Here is a 21,675-nt window from a genome sequence, read left to right as displayed (position 1 = left end):
CATGTCAGCAAGACTCGATTGTTTTATTTGTTTTGACAACGCTATAGTATAAACAACACTGTAGTAGTCTCAAAGAGTAACCAGCCAGCCTGTCTTTTGGTCTCTCACCCGAAGCTTGTCATATCTTGCTTATCTTCTCTGAGTAGCTGATCTTTCCTCTGTCATGTGGTGGAGAGAAGGGAATGTGTTGGCTTTCTTTCTTTCCTTCCTTTCCTGTCCTGATTTGGGTGACCTGTGGTCTGGCAGGCTGGAGTGGCCGAAGGACCAGTTCTTTCCGGCGTACACGCCGCGCTTCCGCGACGGCTGGGAGCCGCCGGTGCTGGCGTTCGTGGGGAGCTCGCGGGAGCAGGAGCTGAACCGGCTGGCCGAGACGCTGGCCCACGCCGAGATCCAGAGGCAGGAGGAGGTGGCGCTCAGGCTGTCTCAAGAGGTGAGGGGAGACCAATGCAACACACACACACACACACACACACACACACACACACACACACACACACACACTCACACTCTTGCACTGTCCCCCATACACGCACACATGCACATATACAGACTCACAGTCACAAGCGCAGTATAAGCAAAAAAGGTTTTCAGTCAAATGTACTACTTGTAAAACATACTGCTCATACGACAACTCGGAGGATATATAGATATGAATTCTCTCCTCTGTCTCTCTCTGTCTCCTGCAGCAACTCAATATTCAGGACTTTCCCTCTGCTGACGGGTACGCGTTTGGTAACACCGCCTACAAGAGCAGCATACACCTGTTGGACCAGGACATGGCCGTGGCGGCCTTTAAGCAGGCAGTCAGCCGCCACGTAGATAGGTAACACCCACGCGGGCCGCCAGGCCCTGGAGAACTGCCCAGCTTTACTGTCTGCAAACAATCATTTGGGTGACGGCCTCTCTTCCCTCCTCTCTTTCATTCTCCTCCCTTCCTCATTGGTTTAGATCGCCACATCAACTCCTCTGATTGGTTGTGCACTCTTGTCATTTATTGATGCCAGATGCATTTTTATTACCCAGGTGTGAGTGATTCTCTTGAGTTTTTCCATTTGAAAATCTTAATGATCTGATGTATGGAGGAGTCCATACTGATCCATCTCTCCCCCATCATCGGTTTGGTTCTTCTCTCTTTCACACAACAAAATCGTTTCATAATTTCCTACCTCTTTTTCATCACACCTTCTTTTTCAATCTTAACCACAAAACAAAACTGTCCCTACTGATTCATGCTCATCTTGATGATCAGTGTCTTATTGATGATCTTGTCTCTCTAACTCCTGCCCTTGGCCAGAGAGGAGACCCTCTCTGAGGCCCTCTTGGTGATCTCGCCCTCTCTCCTTCTCTATTAACCCTTGATGCTGAAGCTGAGGGCACTTCTCCAGGGCTGCGACCGCTAATCATGTAGCAGCCCATAGAGTCTGTGGTTGGCTTTCTGTTCAGTTCACATAGTTATCTACTGTATGTCCAGTGGTAGTTAGGCAGTAGATGTTTTTGTATTTCATTTGCTTGTTTGTGTTAAGAAGGTTCAGTTCTAAGGTATTATTATGTACTTATTATATATGATTATATATAATCATTATAATATAAGTGTAATTATGTTTTGTCAGCATGACTTGATGAGAAAATTGTTCACGATAAGCGCAATAGTAACAAGGCATGTGCATGCGTGTTTAAACACTTAAATAACCAAAGGCGCTGTTTGCTTCAAAGATAAGCAAAGAAAAGGTTAAATGAGGTTGGTTTGATTATGTGTGCCTTTACAGAAACTATGAAGCTCACAGCAGAGGTCAGCCAAAAAACTTTGCCAAATCTAAGTATGACTTTGTGGCAAGAAACAACACCGAGCTCTCCGTGGTCAAGGATGAGGTTGTGGAGGTAGCTCTTCTCACTGGACTCTTTGTTCACAGAAACACTTTGCACCAAAACATAAAATTGTGACTCGCAGTACCCTTACAATTTGCACTGTCGCCGAGTCTGTGCGTGACGCTCATGTCCATCTGTCCATCTCAGGTGCTGGACGACAGGAAGCAGTGGTGGAAGGTGCGGAACGGTGCTGGGATTTCTGGGTACGTGCCAAACAACATCCTGGAGATCTCCAGGGCGGTGGACGTGACGGGCCGAGGCGAGCCCATCTACAGCCACACCATCCAGGTGAGCATGTGCCTGCAGCACCCCCCCTCTGGCTCCTCTGACCGGTGGAGTCTGGCCCAGGGGCATGTGTGATGCCTGTCAAAGCACACAGTATCATTTGCACCATCATACCCTTTACTCACTCACTCACTCACTCACTCACTCACTCACTCACTCATTCGTCAATTCATTCATTCATTCATTCATTCATTCATCAATTAATTTTTTAGATCTGTACATGCAATCAAATACAGCATGTCTTCATAAATGTATATTACTTTTTACTTTTAACCTTGATTCTGTAATCCTTCCATTTGGATGGCTGTACTGTAGCTGCAGTAGAGAGTTGTGTGCAGCTGCTAGGGTTCTGTATGTGGGTGGAGGTGCTTTGTTGTGTTTGTTTTGTGCACATATTTATTTATTTATTTCATTTCACTTCATCCTTTCTCCATCACTGGTGTATAAAACAATCAATTTCGTTCTCCATTCCTCATTCCATCCTCCTCATTCATGTGTAAAGCTTATGATGCCAAAGAAGGAGTTTGAATTGTTCAAGGTAGGGCTTTTTGTGTGTGTGTGTGTGTGTGTGTGTGTGTGTGTGTGTGTGTGTGTGTGTGTGTGTGTGTGTGTGTGTGTGTGTGTGTGTGTGTGTGTGTGTGTGTGTGTGTGTGTGTGTGTGTGTGTGTGTGTGTGTGTGTGTGTGTGTGTGTGTGTGTGTGTGTGTGTTGCGGTGTGTATTCTCTCCCCTGTCTTAGAAGTGTAGACTTGTAGGACACTTCCACTCTGCTTACTTTGTGCTCCTTTCCATAATTATTTAGTTCTTTCTTGCTTCTCTTGCTGCTTTTGCAGTTCTAGCTCTGATGTCATATTTAGTCATGTATTTAATACATCATGACCGTTTTGGCAAATTTTCTAATTGTAGAATATATACCGGTAGTTACAACCAGCATCTTAATAGTGCCATTGTTTTGACCCACCTCCCATCCTGTATTCATAGCAGTAGACATTCATTTAGTAATAAATGAATGGAGAACTAGAATGGGTGGAGTGTTTTGCGGTGATCTGTGTGAGTCCTGGCTTTACCCAGAGTGCATTGCTGTGAACCACTGGTCATCTTTCACTTGATTCTTGTTTTGATTTTCATATCGTTTTCCTCCCTGCAAGCAATTACTGGGCGAATTAAATGAGGTAATTTGGACATGGTTGTTATTTTTTAATGGATGTGTTATTTATTCAGCAGCCTGGCTTTTATCTCTGCGTTATAAAGAATATTTAATCATTTTGTCAGTTTTGTCAATTCTGTCCATTTAAAATAAAAAATAAAAAATCAAGGACAGATTAGGCCACGGGTAAAAAATCGAAGACTGTGTCCGCTAGCTTTATTAAAAAGTGTTGCCTCTTGCTTAGCTGGTGTTGCACTCATAATGATTACTAAACCATTGAACAGAATGGATGCCTGTGTTAAGGACCTCACACTGCAGTAATTTCCTGCATATAAGCCGCATTGTGTATAAGCCGCAGGACAGTGTTTTATGCAAGTTAGCAAAACCATGTTAACACCATATTAACTGCCCTCCTGTATAAACCTCATAGCTGAAGACATTTTGCAAAATCAATGTACATAGTAAGCCATGGCCAATAGTCGGGAAATTACGGTACGCTATATTCCAACAGAAGCAGAAGACGGACTACGTCCCCAAGCCGGTGGTGACCCCTGTTCCCCCGGCCCCGACGCCCCCTCCTCCTGCCCCGGCGCCCATGAGGCTGCCCACTCCGCCGCTGCCCCCGCCCGCCTACGAGCCCCCGCGGGCAGCACCTATCAGCAACCTGAGCCGGCAGAGCAGCAACTCGGGATCCAGCGAGAACGGCAGCGTCACCATGAGGGAGCAGCCGAAGGAGCGGCCTCCACCCGCCAACCGTGAGACACACACACACACACACACACACACACAAATATATGTATTTATCTCCCTCAACAATGGAATTCTCTTCTCTGATTGGCTAATGGGGTGGCCATTAACTTCGTATAACCTGCTACCTTCGAAGTAGTTCCCGTATCACACTTGAATATTAATTCGCCAAACTCGTTGCGAAGTTTAAATGAACTGTCACGTTGCATCCAAGCTGAAATACAGACGTGCAGATTCATAGTAACATTGTAGCATATGACGGAGGTGGATTGTAGCTAGTTGGATGCCATGTAGGCTATAAAAGTAGCGATCTTTCAAAGTTAAAGTTAATCAGAATCCTGGGAAATGCCCGCTTGACAACGGCAGAGATAGAACTAACGACTGGCTTTTGGCCGTAGCAACCAGCCATTTAGAACTAACGACTGGCTTTTGGCCATAGCAACCATCCATTTTAGAACTAGTAACGGCAGTTTTGTCCTGCAAGTAGAAAGTTGATATGTGGCGGAAAGTAGTCCCACAGTCAAGACAGTTTTAGCGATGTTAACGGACGCAACGGTGGAATAAAACTATGTTCTAAATATACAGGTTATGAATACAAACGGGAGATAAGCGGGATAACGGCCTTCGAGGTCGACCGGTTCGATGGAAATAATGGCACGGCGGAGGTAACTCCGTCTCCGTGCTTCGCACGTCGCCGGAGTTCTAGACCTCCACCTAGCCATTATTTCCATCGAACCGGTCACCTCGTCGGCCGTTATCCCTTACATATATACACACACACACACACACATACACTCGGTCACACACGTGCACACATGCATACACAATTAGCACCCACAGCAACAAACATGGGACTTCCTGTTCACACTTGGATCACACTGACATTAGGTTACTACCAGTCATATTGAGCACGTAATTACAGGTTATTACAGTGCATGAAAATGCACTGTACTGTTCTTCCTCGGTCTTCTGCTTCTTCTTATTATTCTTCTTCTAACGCACGCAATTCAGCTTCAACCGCTTAACGTAGAAACTCCATTCAAATTTTGTCGCGTAGGTATTACTTACGCGATGTGGGCTTTGTATTTTTCAACTTTGTAACTTTTATACTTTTTAAACTATTAGTTAAAAACTATTACAATTTCCCCCATAGACTTAACATTGCTCATTATGACATCACGGCAGCAATTAGAATCTTAGGCCAGGTGGCCGGCCACCTGGGCACCAACTGTCAGTTTCTCTGGCTTTAAGCATACATTCTCTCAGAAGACTACACATATCCTGTTAACTGTTTCCTCTGTCCACAACTGTTTCAAAATAAAAGTCCTCACTGCAATAATACACTATTAAATCATTTAACCATTGAAACTACTCAACTATTGAACTGTTCAACCATTCCAACTGTCAGTTATCATCCACTATGCCTCCAGTCAACTACATGAAACCTCCATGTACCTAGCAACCAACATAGCAACCATTAAAATTAAGTGTTCATGACCGTTTCCATAGCAACCAACATGATTATACTGCAGTAACTTCTTGTTTCTTGATAGTGGCCACCATGGATACCCTAGCAACAAATGTTTCAAAATAAAAGTCCTCACTAGCAAGTTAGCTAGTTAGCATGGTTAGCATAGTTAGCATAGTTAGCATTTTTAGCATAACTGCAAAAAATCATCAACTAAGTCAGCTAATCAACCTGGTTAGCATTATTAGCAAATTTAGCATTGTTAACATTTTTAGCATTACTGCTAGAAATCATCGGTTAAGTTAGCTAATCAACCTGGTTAGCATTGTTAGTAAAGTTATCATTGCTAGCATAATTAACATTTTAGCATAACTGCTAGAAATCATTACCTAAGTTAGCTAATCAACATTTTAACATGAATAGAAATCACTAGTTAAGTTAGAGCTGGAATGTTTCATCTTTAAACTGTCTACTTTCACACTATCAACTCTCTGTAAACTATGCAACCACCATGTTTACCCTAGCTACACCTTAGCAACCATATCTACATTATCTATCTATTTTTGCATTTTCATGCACTGGTAATTCCTTGGAATTGCATTTCTAGTTACAATTTATCTCCCTCAACAATGGAATTCTCTTCTCTGATTGGCTAATGGGGTGGCCATTAACTTCGTATAACCTGCTACCTTCGAAGTAGTTCCCGTATCACACTTGAATATTAATTCGCCAAACTCGTTGCGAAGTTTAAATGAACTGTCACGTTGCATCCAAGCTGAAATACAGACGTGCAGATTCATAGTAACATTGTAGCATATGACGGAGGTGGATTGTAGCTAGTTGGATGCCATGTAGGCTATAAAAGTAGCGATCTTTCAAAGTTAAAGTTAATCAGAATCCTGGGAAATGCCCGCTTGACAACGGCAGAGATAGAACTAACGACTGGCTTTTGGCCGTAGCAACCAGCCATTTAGAACTAACGACTGGCTTTTGGCCATAGCAACCATCCATTTTAGAACTAGTAACGGCAGTTTTGTCCTGCAAGTAGAAAGTTGATATGTGGCGGAAAGTAGTCCCACAGTCAAGACAGTTTTAGCGATGTTAACGGACGCAACGGTGGAATAAAACTATTGCTGCATTCACATGCTATGGAAAATATGGTATTTTCCATTTGTGACCTGGTAGTTACCAGTGTGTTGTGTTCAAGTGCTTTGTTGACGTACTGTTAGGAAATTAGTAAATTACCTGTCACTCATCACTAGCTAGCATATAGCTCTGGGGAGGCAATACCAAACCATAACAGCTTTTTAAAAATGTACACTGAGTGTCAAAGCATTATATTACAATTGTCAATGACACAACATTGTATAGGCTGCAAAAAACATCTGCTAACAGTAGCAAACAATGTTTAGTAGTAAACAATGCTATCATTCACAACTCTTCCGTTGCTCTCCGCCATGTTGAAAATGTCAAAGGTTATCTCATCTCGGCAACTCGTCCATCAAAATATTCTACGAGTTGCCCAGTGGAAAATACCACATGAGATGGTGTTCATGTGCATTTTTGACCTCGGCTTTTGGTATTTACCATAATTACCATAGCACATGAAGGCACCATATGTTCTAAATATACAGGTTATGAATACAAACGGGAGATAAGCGGGATAACGGCCTTCGAGGTCGACCGGTTCGATGGAAATAATGGCACGGCGGAGGTAACTCCGTCTCCGTGCTTCGCACGTCGCCGGAGTTCTAGACCTCCACCTAGCCATTATTTCCATCGAACCGGTCACCTCGTCGGCCGTTATCCCTTACGTATTTGTTTTATGTTGGTACACATTATAACTAACCCTAATCGTAAATGTTTCTACATCTTATAATAACCTATTTAAGTTAAGGTATTCTGTGTAAAACAAGTGTCCTGTGTAGTGGTTTCATCCTCTGCTACATAAGCAACCCAGGCCTTCAGCCTTTGGAGATGAGTGCAAGATAATAATACTAGATCTGAACTTACACAGGCAATGTTAGTATACTGTTAATGTCATATATTGTAGCACAAATAAATTATAGCATAACATGTTATTCTGTATGTACATTATACTGCATGTTGTATCATATTATCTTGTGTTCTGTAGCTGTATGTTATACTGTTTATGTCATTGTTTTCCCGTAGCATCTTGAAATAGCATGATATTTTCTAATGTGACAGCAATACACCACTGTACCTTATACTGCATGTTGTACTATGTATTATGTTGTGTTCTGTAGCAGTGTGTTATACTGTTTATGTCATTGTTTTCCCGTAGCATCTTGCTATAGTGAATGTGTGGTTGGTCCTGGTTCAGGGCGGAAGTCCAACATGGAGGAGGTCCAGGACGAGCTGATGCACCGGCTGACGCTGGGCCGGAGCGCCCAGAAGAAGTTCCAGGTTCCGCCGCGCAGCACCAGCCTGCCCGCCGTCAACATCTCCTACGACTCCTCGCCCGAGCACGTCAAGTCCTGGCTGGAGGCCAAGGGCTTCAGCACGGTGTAAGTCAGATGGAGGGGGGGGCTCTCTCTCTCTCTCTCTGTTTCTCTCCGTTTCTCTCTCTCTCTCTATCTCTCTTTCTATCTCTCTCTATCTCTCTCTATCTCTATCTCTCTTACTCTCTCTCACTCTTTCTCTTTCTCTTTCAGACATTCAAACACGCTCACACTCACACTCACACTCACACACACACACACACGCACACACACACACATTCACAGACACACACACACACACACACACACACTCATATTCACAGACAAACACACACACACACCTGCAGACACATCCACATCCACACATATTCATGTTAGAGAAAAAGAGAGAAATACTCTCTCATACACACATCCCCAGTCATGTGTGAAATTCAACGTTCAGTCACTCACACACTGATTTGAGTGCTGACATTTTGAGTGATGTGTGTACATGTGTAATTTGTGAGTTCAGTACTTGATGGTAGGTCAGAGGCTTGTGGAAATTGAGGAAATGAAACATAAATACACTGTGTGCTTTCACACATTGGCTCAACCACACATGCACAACATAGAGCCCTGGACAGTAAATTCCCACACTCCTCTACGTCATGTCACGCTTCCTGCACTAACACTGAACAGGCAATCATGTAATCATCAACGCTTGCTATCAATCTTATATGCATATGCACACATGCACGGTGCATTAATGTATATGTACAGAATGCATATGAGGCGTGGTTTTGCATGGTAAGCAGAACGGGGACTCCCTCACTCATGAAACACTCGTCAAATGCACTGACCTGTGCAGTGATGGGATGAACACACCAACGCGTCAGGATTGTGGACCGGAATGGAATGGATGGGTGTGGTCCAGTTAGCGCTTTATTGTCCAGTTAACTCTTCAGCGCAAGGATCGAAGGATTCAGAAGGATTTATTGTCATGATGGCAGAAAATCTCACAAGTGTTTTTTCCTGTGTAGTGCACCATGGAAATTACAAATTAGTCCACAGAGACATGTTACTGTATACTGTATATTAAAACAGAATGCCATGTGGCCAAACAGAACAAAATGCTATATCACACACACACACACACACACACACACACACACACACACACACACACACACACACACACACACACACACACACATACAGCAGACAAGAGTGTTCAACTACAAATCAATGCAGCTGTTCCTGCATCCCTGATCAGTTCCTGGTGCTAATAATGAGCGCTCTCTTCTCCCCTCAGCACCATCAACAGTCTGGGGGTGCTGACCGGTGCCCAGCTCTTCTCCCTCAACAAGGAGGAGCTGAGGACCGTCTGTCCCGACGACGGAGCCCGCGTCTTCAGCCAGGTCACGGTCCAGAAGGCCGCTCTGGAGGTGGGTACCGCTCTCTCTCTCTCTCTCTCTCTCTCTCTCTCTCTCTCTCTCTCTCTCTCTCTCTCTGTCTCTCTCTCTGTCTCTCTCTCTCTCTCGCTCTCTCTCTCTCTCTCTCTCTCTCTCTGGTCATTTACTTATCTCTGTGTAGGTTATGATAGTGTTGGTGGTAATTTTAAGTTCTCTGTGTTGTTATGGAATAGAAAAATGGATTCATCTACCGATTCCTTAATATTATGCTAAACGAGGTAGAATCGCAGCACAATGCACTGGTGAACAGGATATGTCACACAAATAGAATATTGGAACCTTGTGAAAATTGGGACTTAATAATGAAATACTGTACTTAAGCGTTCAGGACAAACGTCTCATCGTGCTTTCCACAACAAGTCTCATGTTGTCTAGGTATGAAAAAGAAGACCCTGTTCTGTGTGAATATACTGTAGTGTTAGCTATAATGCCCTCTGTACACACTTGTGGTCATCATGGTGTAGTGGGCTCACTCAAGCCCACCGGTACTCCTCTGTGGGCTTGAGGCCCGTGTACCGGGCCCTGGTGGCCCCCAGTGGGCTGGACTGGGCTTGACTGGAGGATTTGTCCGCCAACTGTGGCAAGGTGTCCTTTTGGTCTCTTTGGTCTCTCCACCCTGCAGGTGTTCTTCTGACCTCCCCCTTCACTGATCTTCTCATTTGGCTCATGAGTGCGTGAGTGACAGGTATTGTGGATCTTGTAGACGCCGAGTATCTCCGATCTGTTGGCCAGCTGTTGATCGAATGCCGGGGGGTTTTCGACGTTAACCCGCATGCTGTAGCTAGTTCTCATCGGAGATGGATAACCTCAGCCTCAGAAAGTCCTGCCGAGGATTCATTTCTACCTGTGCGGTTTTGTGCAGTTTGGAATCGACTTGTTTAGTGAATAGTTAGATTGGCAGGACTTTTACTCACTGAAGCCGGGTTATCCACCTTTGATTATCGTTCTAACAGCTTTAGCAAGATGGTTTGTACTGTTTGTCATTATTATTGACATGTGTTATTATGTAATTATGTAGGCCTACTGTATACCAAACAAATAAGTACATCAAACAATACTGGATTCGCACAAAAAACACTCAAACTGTTATTAGTTCTAACAGCTGAGACCAGCATTCTTGTCTTCTCCGTAACGTTTAACAAAGTCACACAGCAAGAGTTGAAGCTCTCTGTTGTTGTGGCGATTCTGGCCAACAGATTAAGGAGGCGTTGTATCAGTCCGAGGCACAGAGATACTAGATACGCTGTTGATATCTTTGGCTTACCTTACAGGCTTCGCTGTCAGTGCGCCCATTGTCCCTTTGTCCTCATCCGGTCCGGCTCTTCCTCCCTTCCCATAGAACTAGACATTGATAATTCCCTAATACTGTATGTGTGAAACTCCGTAGCATAACCCAGTGTACTGTACCTTTAGAAAGCCTTAGCTGTCCCATGTCTTTTTGCTACCAATAGTGAAAAAAGGCGGATCACTGTTTTTTTTAAGCTATTGTTGCACTACTGTGTTTGGCTAGGCTGGCTAGCATTCTGGGGGAGTGTACCTATGTTCCCCAGGTCCTATGTTCCCCGGGTCCTATGTTCCCCACTTTGTATGGGACAGGGGAACAAAGGACCCTTTTTTTCTTACATTTTACAAAGGGTCCTATGTTCCCCGCTTTTCCCAAAAAGGGTCCTATGTTCCCCAGTATGTATTGCAACTGGGGAACATAGGACCCTTTTGAGAAAAAATGGGGAACATAGGACCCAGGGAACATAGGGATGACCCCTATTCGGGAGTAACATGCTAAAACCGTGAACAGCTAACTTCATGTGGCATCCATGAGGACATCACCACACCCTACCCTCTGTAGATACAGTATAACCACACTGCCCTTCTTGTGATGAAGACTCTCCATCTGCTGGGAAACTGGAAGGCAATGTTTTTCGACTGCTTTACAAGTGGTGGCTCTCAAATGGACATATCGACACACAGTGAAGAGATTTTGACTTCCTGGTTATCACACAGATCGAAGTGTTGATGGAGAAGAGCAGTTCAAGCTCAATATTTTCAGTGCAGTATTTCAACAATCATGTAAAAATAGACAATATTCATGGGTTTCACCAGGTCCCTTTCCACAGGTGTATAAAATCAAGCACCTTGATTATCAATGCAGACTGCATGGTGCTTGATTAATACACCTGTGCAAAGGGACCTGATGAAACCCATAGGCCTACAGTATAGTCCTGCAGATATGTGGCTTGAATACTTGTGAAAATCTATAGTTTACGGTGGCCATGGAATATGCCTTGTTCATAGTCATTACTACTTCACAGACTCGAGGCTACTCCATGTCCATCCCAGTAAAGTGAAGTGAAGTGCAGATGCAGTCTCTGGATAAAGGGGCGCACCACACCATAGTGGCTAGTTAAGCCACTTCTGGCTCAAACCAACTCAATAACAGCATGTGTATGCGTTCTACTGACCCATCTGTTGACTGTCTCTGACTCTCCCTGCCCGTGCCCAGACATCTGGGTTTCCCTGCTTCACTAGGCGACGGACCTTTTCAGACGTCTCAAGCTTTCAGTGTTAGCCTCATGACTTGAAAACTTGTTTGAGGTGTTCAATGGCAAATGTCCTCCTCTCTAATCAGACGCAATAGCCCAGGGTTAGGCACAGTTATTACTTATTAGGGATTCAAGTTCTCAGGAACTATATAAGGCACTGTACCAGAATTCAGGCACCACAAATGTCCATGCTTTAAGCTCTGACATTTCATATTAAGCTTGAGGGTCGAATAGTAGAGAGGTAACAGTTCTGACCTCAGTGGTGGCAGGTCGTTTTGGAGGTTGCTGTTGAAGGAGGACGTATCCCATGGAATGCCGTTTGTCCCTGCAAGGTCCTGTGCACTTACTTGTCTTTTCCTCTCCCTCTCTCCCTTCTTTTTTCCTCCCCCCTCCTTTTTCTTTTCTCTCACTTGTCTGTACCTACCTCCTTGTCTTTCCTTCTTTCCTCACCCATATCTACCTCCACTCCTCTTCCCTCCCTGTTTTTCTCCACTCTACTGCTCCTCTCTCTTGCTCTACTCTTTTCTCTCTATCCCTCTCTCTCTCTCTCTCTCTATCCCTCTCTCTCTCTCTCTCTATGACAGAAGTCCTCTGGCTCTGAGCTGCAGGAGATCATGAGGAGGAGGCAGGAGAAGCTGGCGGCGGTGGCCAGTGACTCCGGCGTGGAGTCTTTCGACGAGAGCAGCAGTCACTGAGCCCCATCTGGCCCCTCGCTCTCTCTCTCTCTCTCTCTCTCTCTCTCTCTCTCTCTCTCTCTCTCGCCCGCCCGCCTGCCGTACCCGACCAAACGAAAGAAGAAGGAGCGCAAAACATTCACCTTGTTGCATTGTCGTTTTCCAGGACGCCACCGAGCACGCCCAGTTCGCAGCGATCATGCGCAGACGCCAGGAGCTCCTGGATCCAGAGCTCCTCTCCAGATCAGCCGACACCGACACCGACAACGAACAGTGAGGGAAGGAAGGGATGCGCGGTATTCTGGGAAATGTAGTTTTTTGACTCTAGGACATTTTACAGTTGACACTCTCACTCTATATCAGAAATCACTGTCAGGACAGTTGTTAAGACAGGGAGGTAGGAGCCCTGTCGATAAAAAGCAGCATATTTTTACACAACTTTCTTGAGGAAAGTTCATGTTTTGGGTTTAGAATCCCTCTTAACATTGCCTAGTCCACATAAGATGTGTTGTGTTGATTTGACACTCGTGTACGCGCAAGGTTAATTCATTTCAAATGCATTGTAGGACTGACTTCTTCCCACAATCCCCTTGTTGATGTCTTCTTCTATCATCCTGCTCCTTGAGAGATGAGCATTGAACCTCATCGCACACGACGACATGCTGGGGAATGGGGGCAAATAATCGAATTGAGGTGTTGAAAAGATTTGTGAATAGTTGATTCTGAGAGATTCTAATTCTATACTACTATTTCTTTGTTTTGTTCTTGTTCGCTGGCAAAGAGAGGACATGATATTTATATACATGATCATTTTGTACTTAATTGTAATGCCAAAAGAGTCTTTATATAACAATGTAATGGGTTGATTTACGGAGGGACACCAGTTAAGTTTTTCCTCACTTGTCACTACACGTGATTGCTTGAGCTAAGTTTCTTTTGGACACATTTCAGGTATATTTGATTGTAGATTTGTCTTTATTATTATTAATATAGAAGTGCACCTGGTACTTCTCACTAGGTAAATAAGATAGGACGGTGTTGTACACTAGGCGTTTTCTTTTGTTTTTGTTTTGTTTCGGTTGCTTCGTTCTAAAAAAAAAAAAAGCCGGGATGTTCTTAAGCTTTGTCTTTTCTGCAGACATTTGCACATTGGTAGTGTTTCACTGCGATCACCCCAAGACTGCATGACTGACTGTACAATCTACCTGAGAGAGTTCTAGAAGGTTCATTTGTGCTCCACAGTGCGGTCCACCCCCCCCCCCCCCCCCAACACCCTCAACTCTGTCTTTGTGTACATATATGGCCAAACCTACGTCACTTCCTTAGTCTTCCATAGCCTCACTCCATGAAAACCTGCACGGATGACACATTCCTCTTTTCTTAATGAATAGGTATCATTATTGAAGGGTTAGGACGCTTAGAAACTGCCCTTTAAATCTGCTGTAGTCAATCATTCTTTGTCCTGAAATGCGAAGTGCAAAGAATCTGCGCATTTCTTTGAAGCAACAAAGCTTTCGAAGCAAGGCTGGGGAGATTTAATGTCTTAATGAAGTTGGAAGGACAGATGTATTGTAAAAGCCTGTGTGTGTCTGTGTGTCTGTGTGTCTGTGTGTGTGTGTGTGTGTGTGTGTGTGTGTGTGTGTGTGTGTGTGGACTGACTGTGTGTGTGTGTGTGTGTGTGTGGGTGGCCAGGTCATCCTCTGAATGACTGCATGGTTAAGAGGTTGGCAATCAAGTGGATCAGTGAGGGAGAAAGCATTATAGGAGGACTTGTCATAGCACTTGTCTCTGTAATCAGTAATGTGGACTGGTAGTAACTCTGTTGCATTGGGAGATGAAGGAAAATCCATTTTTTGGGGGCTTACTCGGTCAAGACTGTACCAGGATCAGTGTAGTGGATACAAACTGTAAAGGGAGTCTTGGCAGACCGCTGCTCAGGGTGGCATATTGTAAAGGTGATGATGCAGGGGAGAACTTCTTGAGCGATGTTGCCACACAATCACACTTCGTCTAGGAGTGCAGTGTTTTCTAATTGGACGCGGGGACCGTGAGTCGGCCACAGATGATTTTAAAAAAGAGTCACTTCCTCAATATCACTGGGAAAGTGCTCCGAGCATGGGCTCACAAACAAAGCCTGACCACATTGCTCAAAAGAGTTGCCCTTCGTTTCATCACTTCAGTGGTTTGGTGTGAGTGAAATGGTGATGTACAGCAGGACAGTTGTGGCAGTTGGAAATGTGACCACTAGACGGAACGGGTTGTATTTAAGTAAATATGTAAAAAAAAGAAGAAAAAAAATGCCTGCACATCAAAATTTATAGTGCTCAATGCAGTACTTTTGTGGCTTAAGCGTTTTTGGGTTTTTTTTTCTCACACAGAAAAGACATGTGTTCAGGTTTGGCTCTGTAGACTGTCAAAGCATGGACTTCACCAGTTGACAAAATGACCGTTTTGTGAATCTGTTTGAATGAAAAATCATACTATCATCATACACCTCAGCATATAAGGACACGTAGCGCATCATCACCATGCATATATTAATAATATAAATTACACATGCTTCGTTACTGTGAAGGACCCAACTTTTCAGGCCAGGCTGTGTTGTATCTAAATGTATGTGACTCTTAAGTACAAACTGCTAGGATAAAGAATGGACTACTTTATTTTATATATTTTTTGTCTTTGAGTTACACATTATAAATTACCAATTGTCTATTGATGGATTAGCTGGTTCGTCTGTCCTCGAAAAAAACAAATGTGCACTTGCAAAATGTTCCATGTGAAACAAGGTAACGTGTATGTGCTAGGTCGGGGCTAGCTTAGGACGATTTTGATCTTCTCACTGTAAATGAGTAGTTTTCATGGTGCCTTTTTCACATGATGGCTAATTCCGCAATAAACAGTATTGAAAAGATGGCTCTTTTGAGAGAATCCTGTCTCGTAATCAAATCTTCACTCTTCTTTTTTCTCATCTTCCTGGTCTCGTCTCTTGACCCCTTCCTGTCCTATCCCATCCCTTATTAAGTAACCTACATCAACCTACTGCATGACAATGAACGATACAACATCCATCTCTTAAGAATAGATATTGAAACATTTTATTATTTTTTTCCAAACACACACATACACACCCACCCTCATTCATACATATACATACATACCCCCATACATACATCCGCACATACAGACATTAAAACTCTGTGATCTGGACCCCACATTTCTCGGATCTCCACTCTAGTATAAGTGACACAAATGCACTAAAATGGCACCAATGACAGACAAGTTGGACTGGACGCACGGACAGAGCTAAAGAGAATCAAAAAACGTGGAAACACTAGTCTTCAGTTTGTTTGTTTGTTTTTTTTGTTTTTTGTTTTTTCAAGCAACACCACAAAGTGTTCAGTCAGCCTCACCACCGACGCCTGTTTGCTCCTGGTTGGCCATGTTACGTAGGAACGGCGTCAAGTGGTCATTACAAAAATAAGCACTTTTGATACAGCTGGACGGTGCAACACACACACAAGTAGACAATTACGAAAATAGGGGTACAGAGTAACGTTTGGGGGGATCTGTCTCGACAGGCATTACTTAGTAATTGCCGGTAGAAACTAGGGCTTTTTTTTAATGATAGCTAGTATTTACAGTAGATTTGGTACCTGGTCTCTATGTGTACAGCTCAAGAAGAGAAGGACTTTGCTATGGACTGCAGGCTACTTTGCATGATGAAGGGCTCTGGCCTTGATCTATTAGAAATCGGTGGCCTAGAGTGCTTCTGGAAACTCATGGAAAATGCACAGATGTTCATCCATGAAATGGACCAACATCTGACATCTGTAACCATAAAGTCTAATTTGCTTCTGGTAATGATATGTGCAAATCCCACGACTGCAAATGTCTCATGTTTTAAAGAGCAAAAAATCATAACTACAGCTATGCTAAATTTCGACTAGAATATCCTATGGACTTGAATGGAAATCCTCAGTGTTAAGGAATGAAATGTCTTCTATGTGCATGATGATTCCCAAATGAGGGTTTTTTTTGCTACCTGGCACTGTATCTGAATACAGATGCATGATCTGAATGACCTAACAGCAGAATGCATAATGGATCAACACTATTATTTCAAATATGCTTTCGTACTCAAGAAAAAACAAGATTGACAATACGGCGATGGCACACTGAGTCTGTACAGCAGGATAGGATCGGTTCCAGTTCTGTCCACGTCTGATCTCCGCTTCCCACGTGCCAGCGAAATCCAAATCAATATGGACACCCCAGCTGGCGAAAACCTGGGTGCCTCGATGGCTAGACGACGTCGCGCAAACCATCCAGACCCCGAAATGCTTCCGAGTGCTTCTGGAACCAGCAGGGGAGCGGTCGCAGTCAGCTCAGTCTCAACAGCTCAGTCTCAACAGCTACCGATCGTCAATCCTTTCAACACGACATGGCATGGCATGGCATTCAAGGCTTTCAGTGCAAATCAAACTGTCAAGCAGAACCAAAGTCCCTCATTTCCCTAAAGAAAAAAAATAAAAATAAAATTGGTGGACCCACTTAGAAGAAAAAAAAGAACCATGCTTAGCCACTTCAGTAAAATCCAAAAAGGCATAGTGTCATACTGATATGAGCTTCCCCCTTTGCCCAGACACTCCAGTGTGTGTGTGTGTGTGTGTGTGTGTGTGTGTGGATGTGTGTTTATGTGCCTTAGTCCAACAAGATATACAATACAGTAGCATTGACATGTTGCATGTAAAAGTAGGAGCCTTTTTTTAAGCCATTTTGTTTCACAAGGAGAGGAACACACACACACACCTCACACACAGCTCCTGTCCGTACACAGTGGCAGTGTGGCTGAACGCCGACCTCCCCAGCGCCATAGCGATAAAAAAAAAAATTGCATCACAGCTTGTGGTGCAGGCGCACTGACGAGGCGTGAACACTACAACTACTCCATGTGAACAAGTGAGGCTTGTGAATGACCTACAACGACCTTGGGACAGTTCAGGGAGCCAGCACAAAAACTTCCTCCTTGGATGCCTTCACAATTGCAGCAGTTTGATTGCAAAGGGGACTTGGAAAGGCATTACAGTGCATTGCATGTGATGGTCATTACATGTAGTTGCTAGGGGTTGAGGTGGAAAAGTGTGTATTGGGGTGTGGTGGGGTGGGGAGGGGGGCTTGGGGGTTGACTACTCCTGAGATCAACAGAAAAACTCTAAAACGATATGCTTGACCAGGCAGCTGCTGGCCTGACTTGCAGTTCTGCTGTTTGACCACCAGAGGGAGCAGCGCTTCACTTTCCCTCCCAGGAGGGGGCAGGCCATCACTCGGGTCTGCTCCACTCTTCAGTGGGCCTTTGTCTGTGAGTCGCCTCTCTGGGTCTGTGCGTCCAAAGCGCATGAGGCGAACGACACAGGTGGAGGCGGGGTGTGGGAGTTGGGTTGGGTTGGGTTGGGTCGGGTTCCAGGTGTGGAAGGTTTGTCGATTTTTAAGTTGGTGAAGGCTCGTTAAGGCATTGTTTCATTCCATGCTTGCACCAGAGAATTTTTTTTATAACACATAGCCATGGCATCCGTTTTTTTGTCTTCCTCTGTTGTTCTAGTGGTGGCTGTTTTGTTTTGTTGTGGGTTGTCGTCTTTATTTTTTTTATCTGTCTCTTTCTCATTTGGTTTTTCCGCTGTTGAAGATTTCGCTGATTTACTCGGCAGTGCACAGACGCCAGGAAGGAGAGGAGAGAAAGAGTGAATGGTCACAACCTACGAGAGAAACAAAATACGGTCCGTCAACGAACGCAGCCTCAATAACAGATTTAATCCGTTAAATGAGGTTCACGATAATAATCGAGTGTGGTTTTGCCACAGGAATGGTGGCCATACTTACATTTGTGGGGCTTCTAGTGATTATGACTTGGAGACGTTCTCGTAAATCACGTCGCTGGTGACTGACTGCTGTTTCTTCTTTTTCCACATCAGCAGGACACACTGGTGAATGAACACGTACTGCTCCTGTAGGGGGGGTGAGGGTTTGGAGGGATTTTAGACGGGTTTGGGTTTGGAATTAAGTGGAGGTGAGGACTGTGCAATGAAGCAAACATATGACACTACAGTAAATTGATAATAACATAACAATACAAAATCAACATGGCAGATACGGTGTGTGTGTGTGTGTGTGTGTGTGTGTGTGTGTGTGTGTGTGTGTGTGTGTGTGTGTGTGTGTGTGTGTGTGTGTGTGTGTGTGTGTGTGTGTGTGTGTGTGTGTGTGTGTGTGTGTGTGTGTGTGTGTGTGTGTGTGTGTGTGTGTGTGTGTGTGAGAGTGTGTTTTGTGAGTGTGTGTGTGTGTTATTCCTTTACCTCTGTCTGCACCATGGAGAGGCGGTGAGAGCGCATCTCTGACACCAGGCCCAGGACGTCAGCAAACTCGTGCTCGCGTATGTGCTGCATCAGACGGTCCAGAGCGATGAACGTTCCGGTCCGACCCACGCCAGCACTGTGAAGAGGTGGGCGTAGAGGACATCATTAGGGGACACACTATCACAATGGACAATATTAGGAGAGACACTATCACAATGGACAATATTAGGGGACACACTATCCAAAGATCCTTCATTACTGACAAGATGGAGCAACATAATGCATCTCTATGGAAGCAAAATTCGAACAGTTCCTGTCTGCTTAAGGAAAGACGTCATAGTGGGATATCGATCGGCAAGCAGTTCAAATGTAACGTCACTTTCTAGGTCTGCTTAAAGGGGGATTTCGCCCCCCCTCCCCTTTGAGAAAACAGAACGCGGAAATGGTCGAACGTTTGCGCCTCTCGCTCCACTTTAACCCTCTCTGCACTATCACAATGGACAATATTAGGAGAGACACTAGCATAGTGAACAATATTAGGGGACACACTATCACAATGGACAATATTAGGAGAGACATTAGCATAGTGAACAATATTAGGGGACACACTATCACAATGGACAATATTAGGAGAGACACTAGCATGGTGAACAATATTAGGGGACACACTATCACAATGGACAATATTAGGAGAGACACTAGCATAGTGAACAATATTAGGGGACACACTATCACAATGGACAATATTAGGAGAGACACTAGCATGGTGAACAATATTAGGGGACACTATCACAATGGACAATATTAGGAGAGACACTAGCATGGTGAACAATATTAGGGGACACTATCACAATGGACAATATTAGGAGAGACACTAGCATAGTGAACAATATTAGGGGACACACTATCACAATGGACACTATTAGGAGAGACATTAGCATAGTGAACAATATTAGGGGACACACTACAGTAGCATAGTCAAGTGGTAAACATATTATGAATGTGGATAATACAGTGTGATTTTTGAATGGTAAAATGTGCAATTAGTGACTAAATTCTTTTGAGAGGGGATAAACTCTAGTAAGAGGTGGATAAACTCTAATAAGAGGTGGATAAACTCTACTTCTGAAATTTCAGAGGAGGATAAACTGTGTTTACTTGCGTTTAGCCTCCACTGCACCCCTGATCATAGTGGACATTTTTAGGAGACGCACTAGGATAGAGGACAACATTGGGAAGCACTAGCATAGCTGACACAGCAACATTAGGGGACACACTAGCATAAAATATGCTATAAATGGAATAAGGGTTTCAGTGGTCAGAGTATCCATTTTACATGCACTGACTAAAAGCAAGGACTGGGCGCATAAAACTCTATACTGCAGTTACATTCAAAGCAATGCAGATTAACGTCATACATCTGCACAGATATTAACAGTCTAGCTATTACTTAAAAACGAAAGTATGTGCGTTCCATTCTAGTCAGGGTTCTATATGTGTCATCTTAGTTTGTGTTACTCTTGCTCTCAATCTTAAATCTTATGCTGTCCAACAGTGATTGGGTAAGGCACAGGTCTAAAAGGCATTAAGGAAGAGGATTCTTCATTGATAATGAGATTCGATTTAGAAGTAGGCCTGAGTCCTTTCCAGGAAATTGCCCCGTAAATTACATTACCCAAAGAGAGAAAAAAAAAATGACTTGAAAACTTGGACTAATTCGACTGAACATGTTGAATTGCAAGAGTTTGTGATTTTCTGATTCAAGTGATTGTGAAGTGGTTAGACTTTTAGCTAAAAGTTATTCTCTCAGACTGCATTCAAATCACGCACAACGTCTTACACTCTATATGAGGGAAGTGGAGGACCTTAAAGACATTCTCTCAAGGGGACGAGCCTTTGAACTCTGCAAAAGCGCCTCAAGTAAAGCTGAAGCCAGACACCACAGTGAGTTTTTGGGATGAGCCCCGAGAATCTGGCATCCTCCTGCCCACCCGCTGTTTTGACAGGGTAGGGTGGGGGGGGAAATAGGATCAATAGCAGGCATCTCGCCATAATGATTACTGCTTGTCTGATAGCACCATGCTGTAACTATACCCCTACATGCTGTAAATTACGCTAAATGCTCCATTGATTTAGTGGGTGGTTTCGCTCTTTGGTAGTGGAGTCTATGAGCAACCAGACACCATCAGAACTGCTATCTCTGCTCTCTACCTACTCGCGTCTACTTCACTAATGCCCTCTTGGATGGATTACTGTATGTGCATAAATTTAATACCAGGACTTGCCAGGCAGGTAACATACATCCATTAGTGTTGATGACTTCTGCTATTCAGAGGTGGTACAATGTAATTTGTCTTCAGAACAGATCAAATGGGTTTCAAATACACTTGAATAAACTGCCATTTTATAGTTCCTCCTTAGGCTTTTCAAACTGGCACATTTTCCCTTCCCCTTCCTCTCCCCAAACACCACCCTGCTGTGAGTCAGAGGACCGATTCTACTTGACTGGCTCTATAATCCTATCAAAAATAGATATACTGTAACATCTCTTAACTAAAGCAACACAACTTGGTTTTTATACCTTAAATTAATTACTTTTGATACTATCATTTTAATGGTATGTGGATTTATAATAGGCAGAACCGTATGTCTGTCAATTCTGATGTGCACCAAGAGCATGGTACTGT

General features: G+C 43.9%; 2 protein-coding genes across 5 annotated transcripts in view; one reads left to right on the top strand and one right to left on the bottom strand.

Moving 5' to 3' along the window:
• Nucleotides 1–15,554, top strand: part of eps8a (EGFR pathway substrate 8a, signaling adaptor) — a 62,033-nt gene extending 46,479 nt beyond the window's left edge. The window contains exons 14-21 of one of the 4 annotated variants that reach the window (XM_062517820.1): nucleotides 247–430; nucleotides 687–721; nucleotides 1,767–1,878; nucleotides 2,014–2,154; nucleotides 3,808–4,051; nucleotides 7,856–8,039; nucleotides 9,265–9,397; nucleotides 12,549–15,554. In XM_062517820.1, coding sequence (XP_062373804.1) covers nucleotides 247–430; nucleotides 687–721; nucleotides 1,767–1,878; nucleotides 2,014–2,154; nucleotides 3,808–4,051; nucleotides 7,856–8,039; nucleotides 9,265–9,397; nucleotides 12,549–12,659 — 1,144 coding nt within the window. In that variant the 3' untranslated portion in view covers nucleotides 12,660–15,554. Of the gene's footprint in view, nucleotides 1–246; nucleotides 431–686; nucleotides 824–1,766; nucleotides 1,879–2,013; nucleotides 2,155–3,807; nucleotides 4,052–7,816; nucleotides 8,040–9,264; nucleotides 9,398–12,548 lie in introns of all 4 variants that reach the window. The other 3 variants (XM_062517819.1, XM_062517817.1, XM_062517816.1) reach the window with 3 other exon arrangements.
• Nucleotides 15,555–17,795: 2,241 nt separating this feature from the next.
• ptpro (protein tyrosine phosphatase receptor type O) overlaps nucleotides 17,796–21,675 on the bottom strand; it is a 62,727-nt gene continuing 58,847 nt past the window's right edge. Inside the window, exons 25-27 of the mRNA XM_062517889.1 lie at nucleotides 18,989–19,124; nucleotides 18,519–18,643; nucleotides 17,796–18,394 (exon numbers count right to left, since the gene is read on the bottom strand). Coding sequence (XP_062373873.1) covers nucleotides 18,539–18,643; nucleotides 18,989–19,124 — 241 coding nt within the window. The 3' untranslated portion in view covers nucleotides 17,796–18,394; nucleotides 18,519–18,538. The remainder of the gene's footprint in view (nucleotides 18,395–18,518; nucleotides 18,644–18,988; nucleotides 19,125–21,675) is intronic.

Source organism: Sardina pilchardus, chromosome 17, assembly GCF_963854185.1.
Source record: "Sardina pilchardus chromosome 17, fSarPil1.1, whole genome shotgun sequence".
In the NCBI taxonomy this organism is placed as follows: Eukaryota; Metazoa; Chordata; class Actinopteri; order Clupeiformes; family Clupeidae; genus Sardina; species Sardina pilchardus.
Note: the sequence above shows the minus strand (reverse complement) of the source record. Positions and strands in the feature narration are given on the sequence as shown.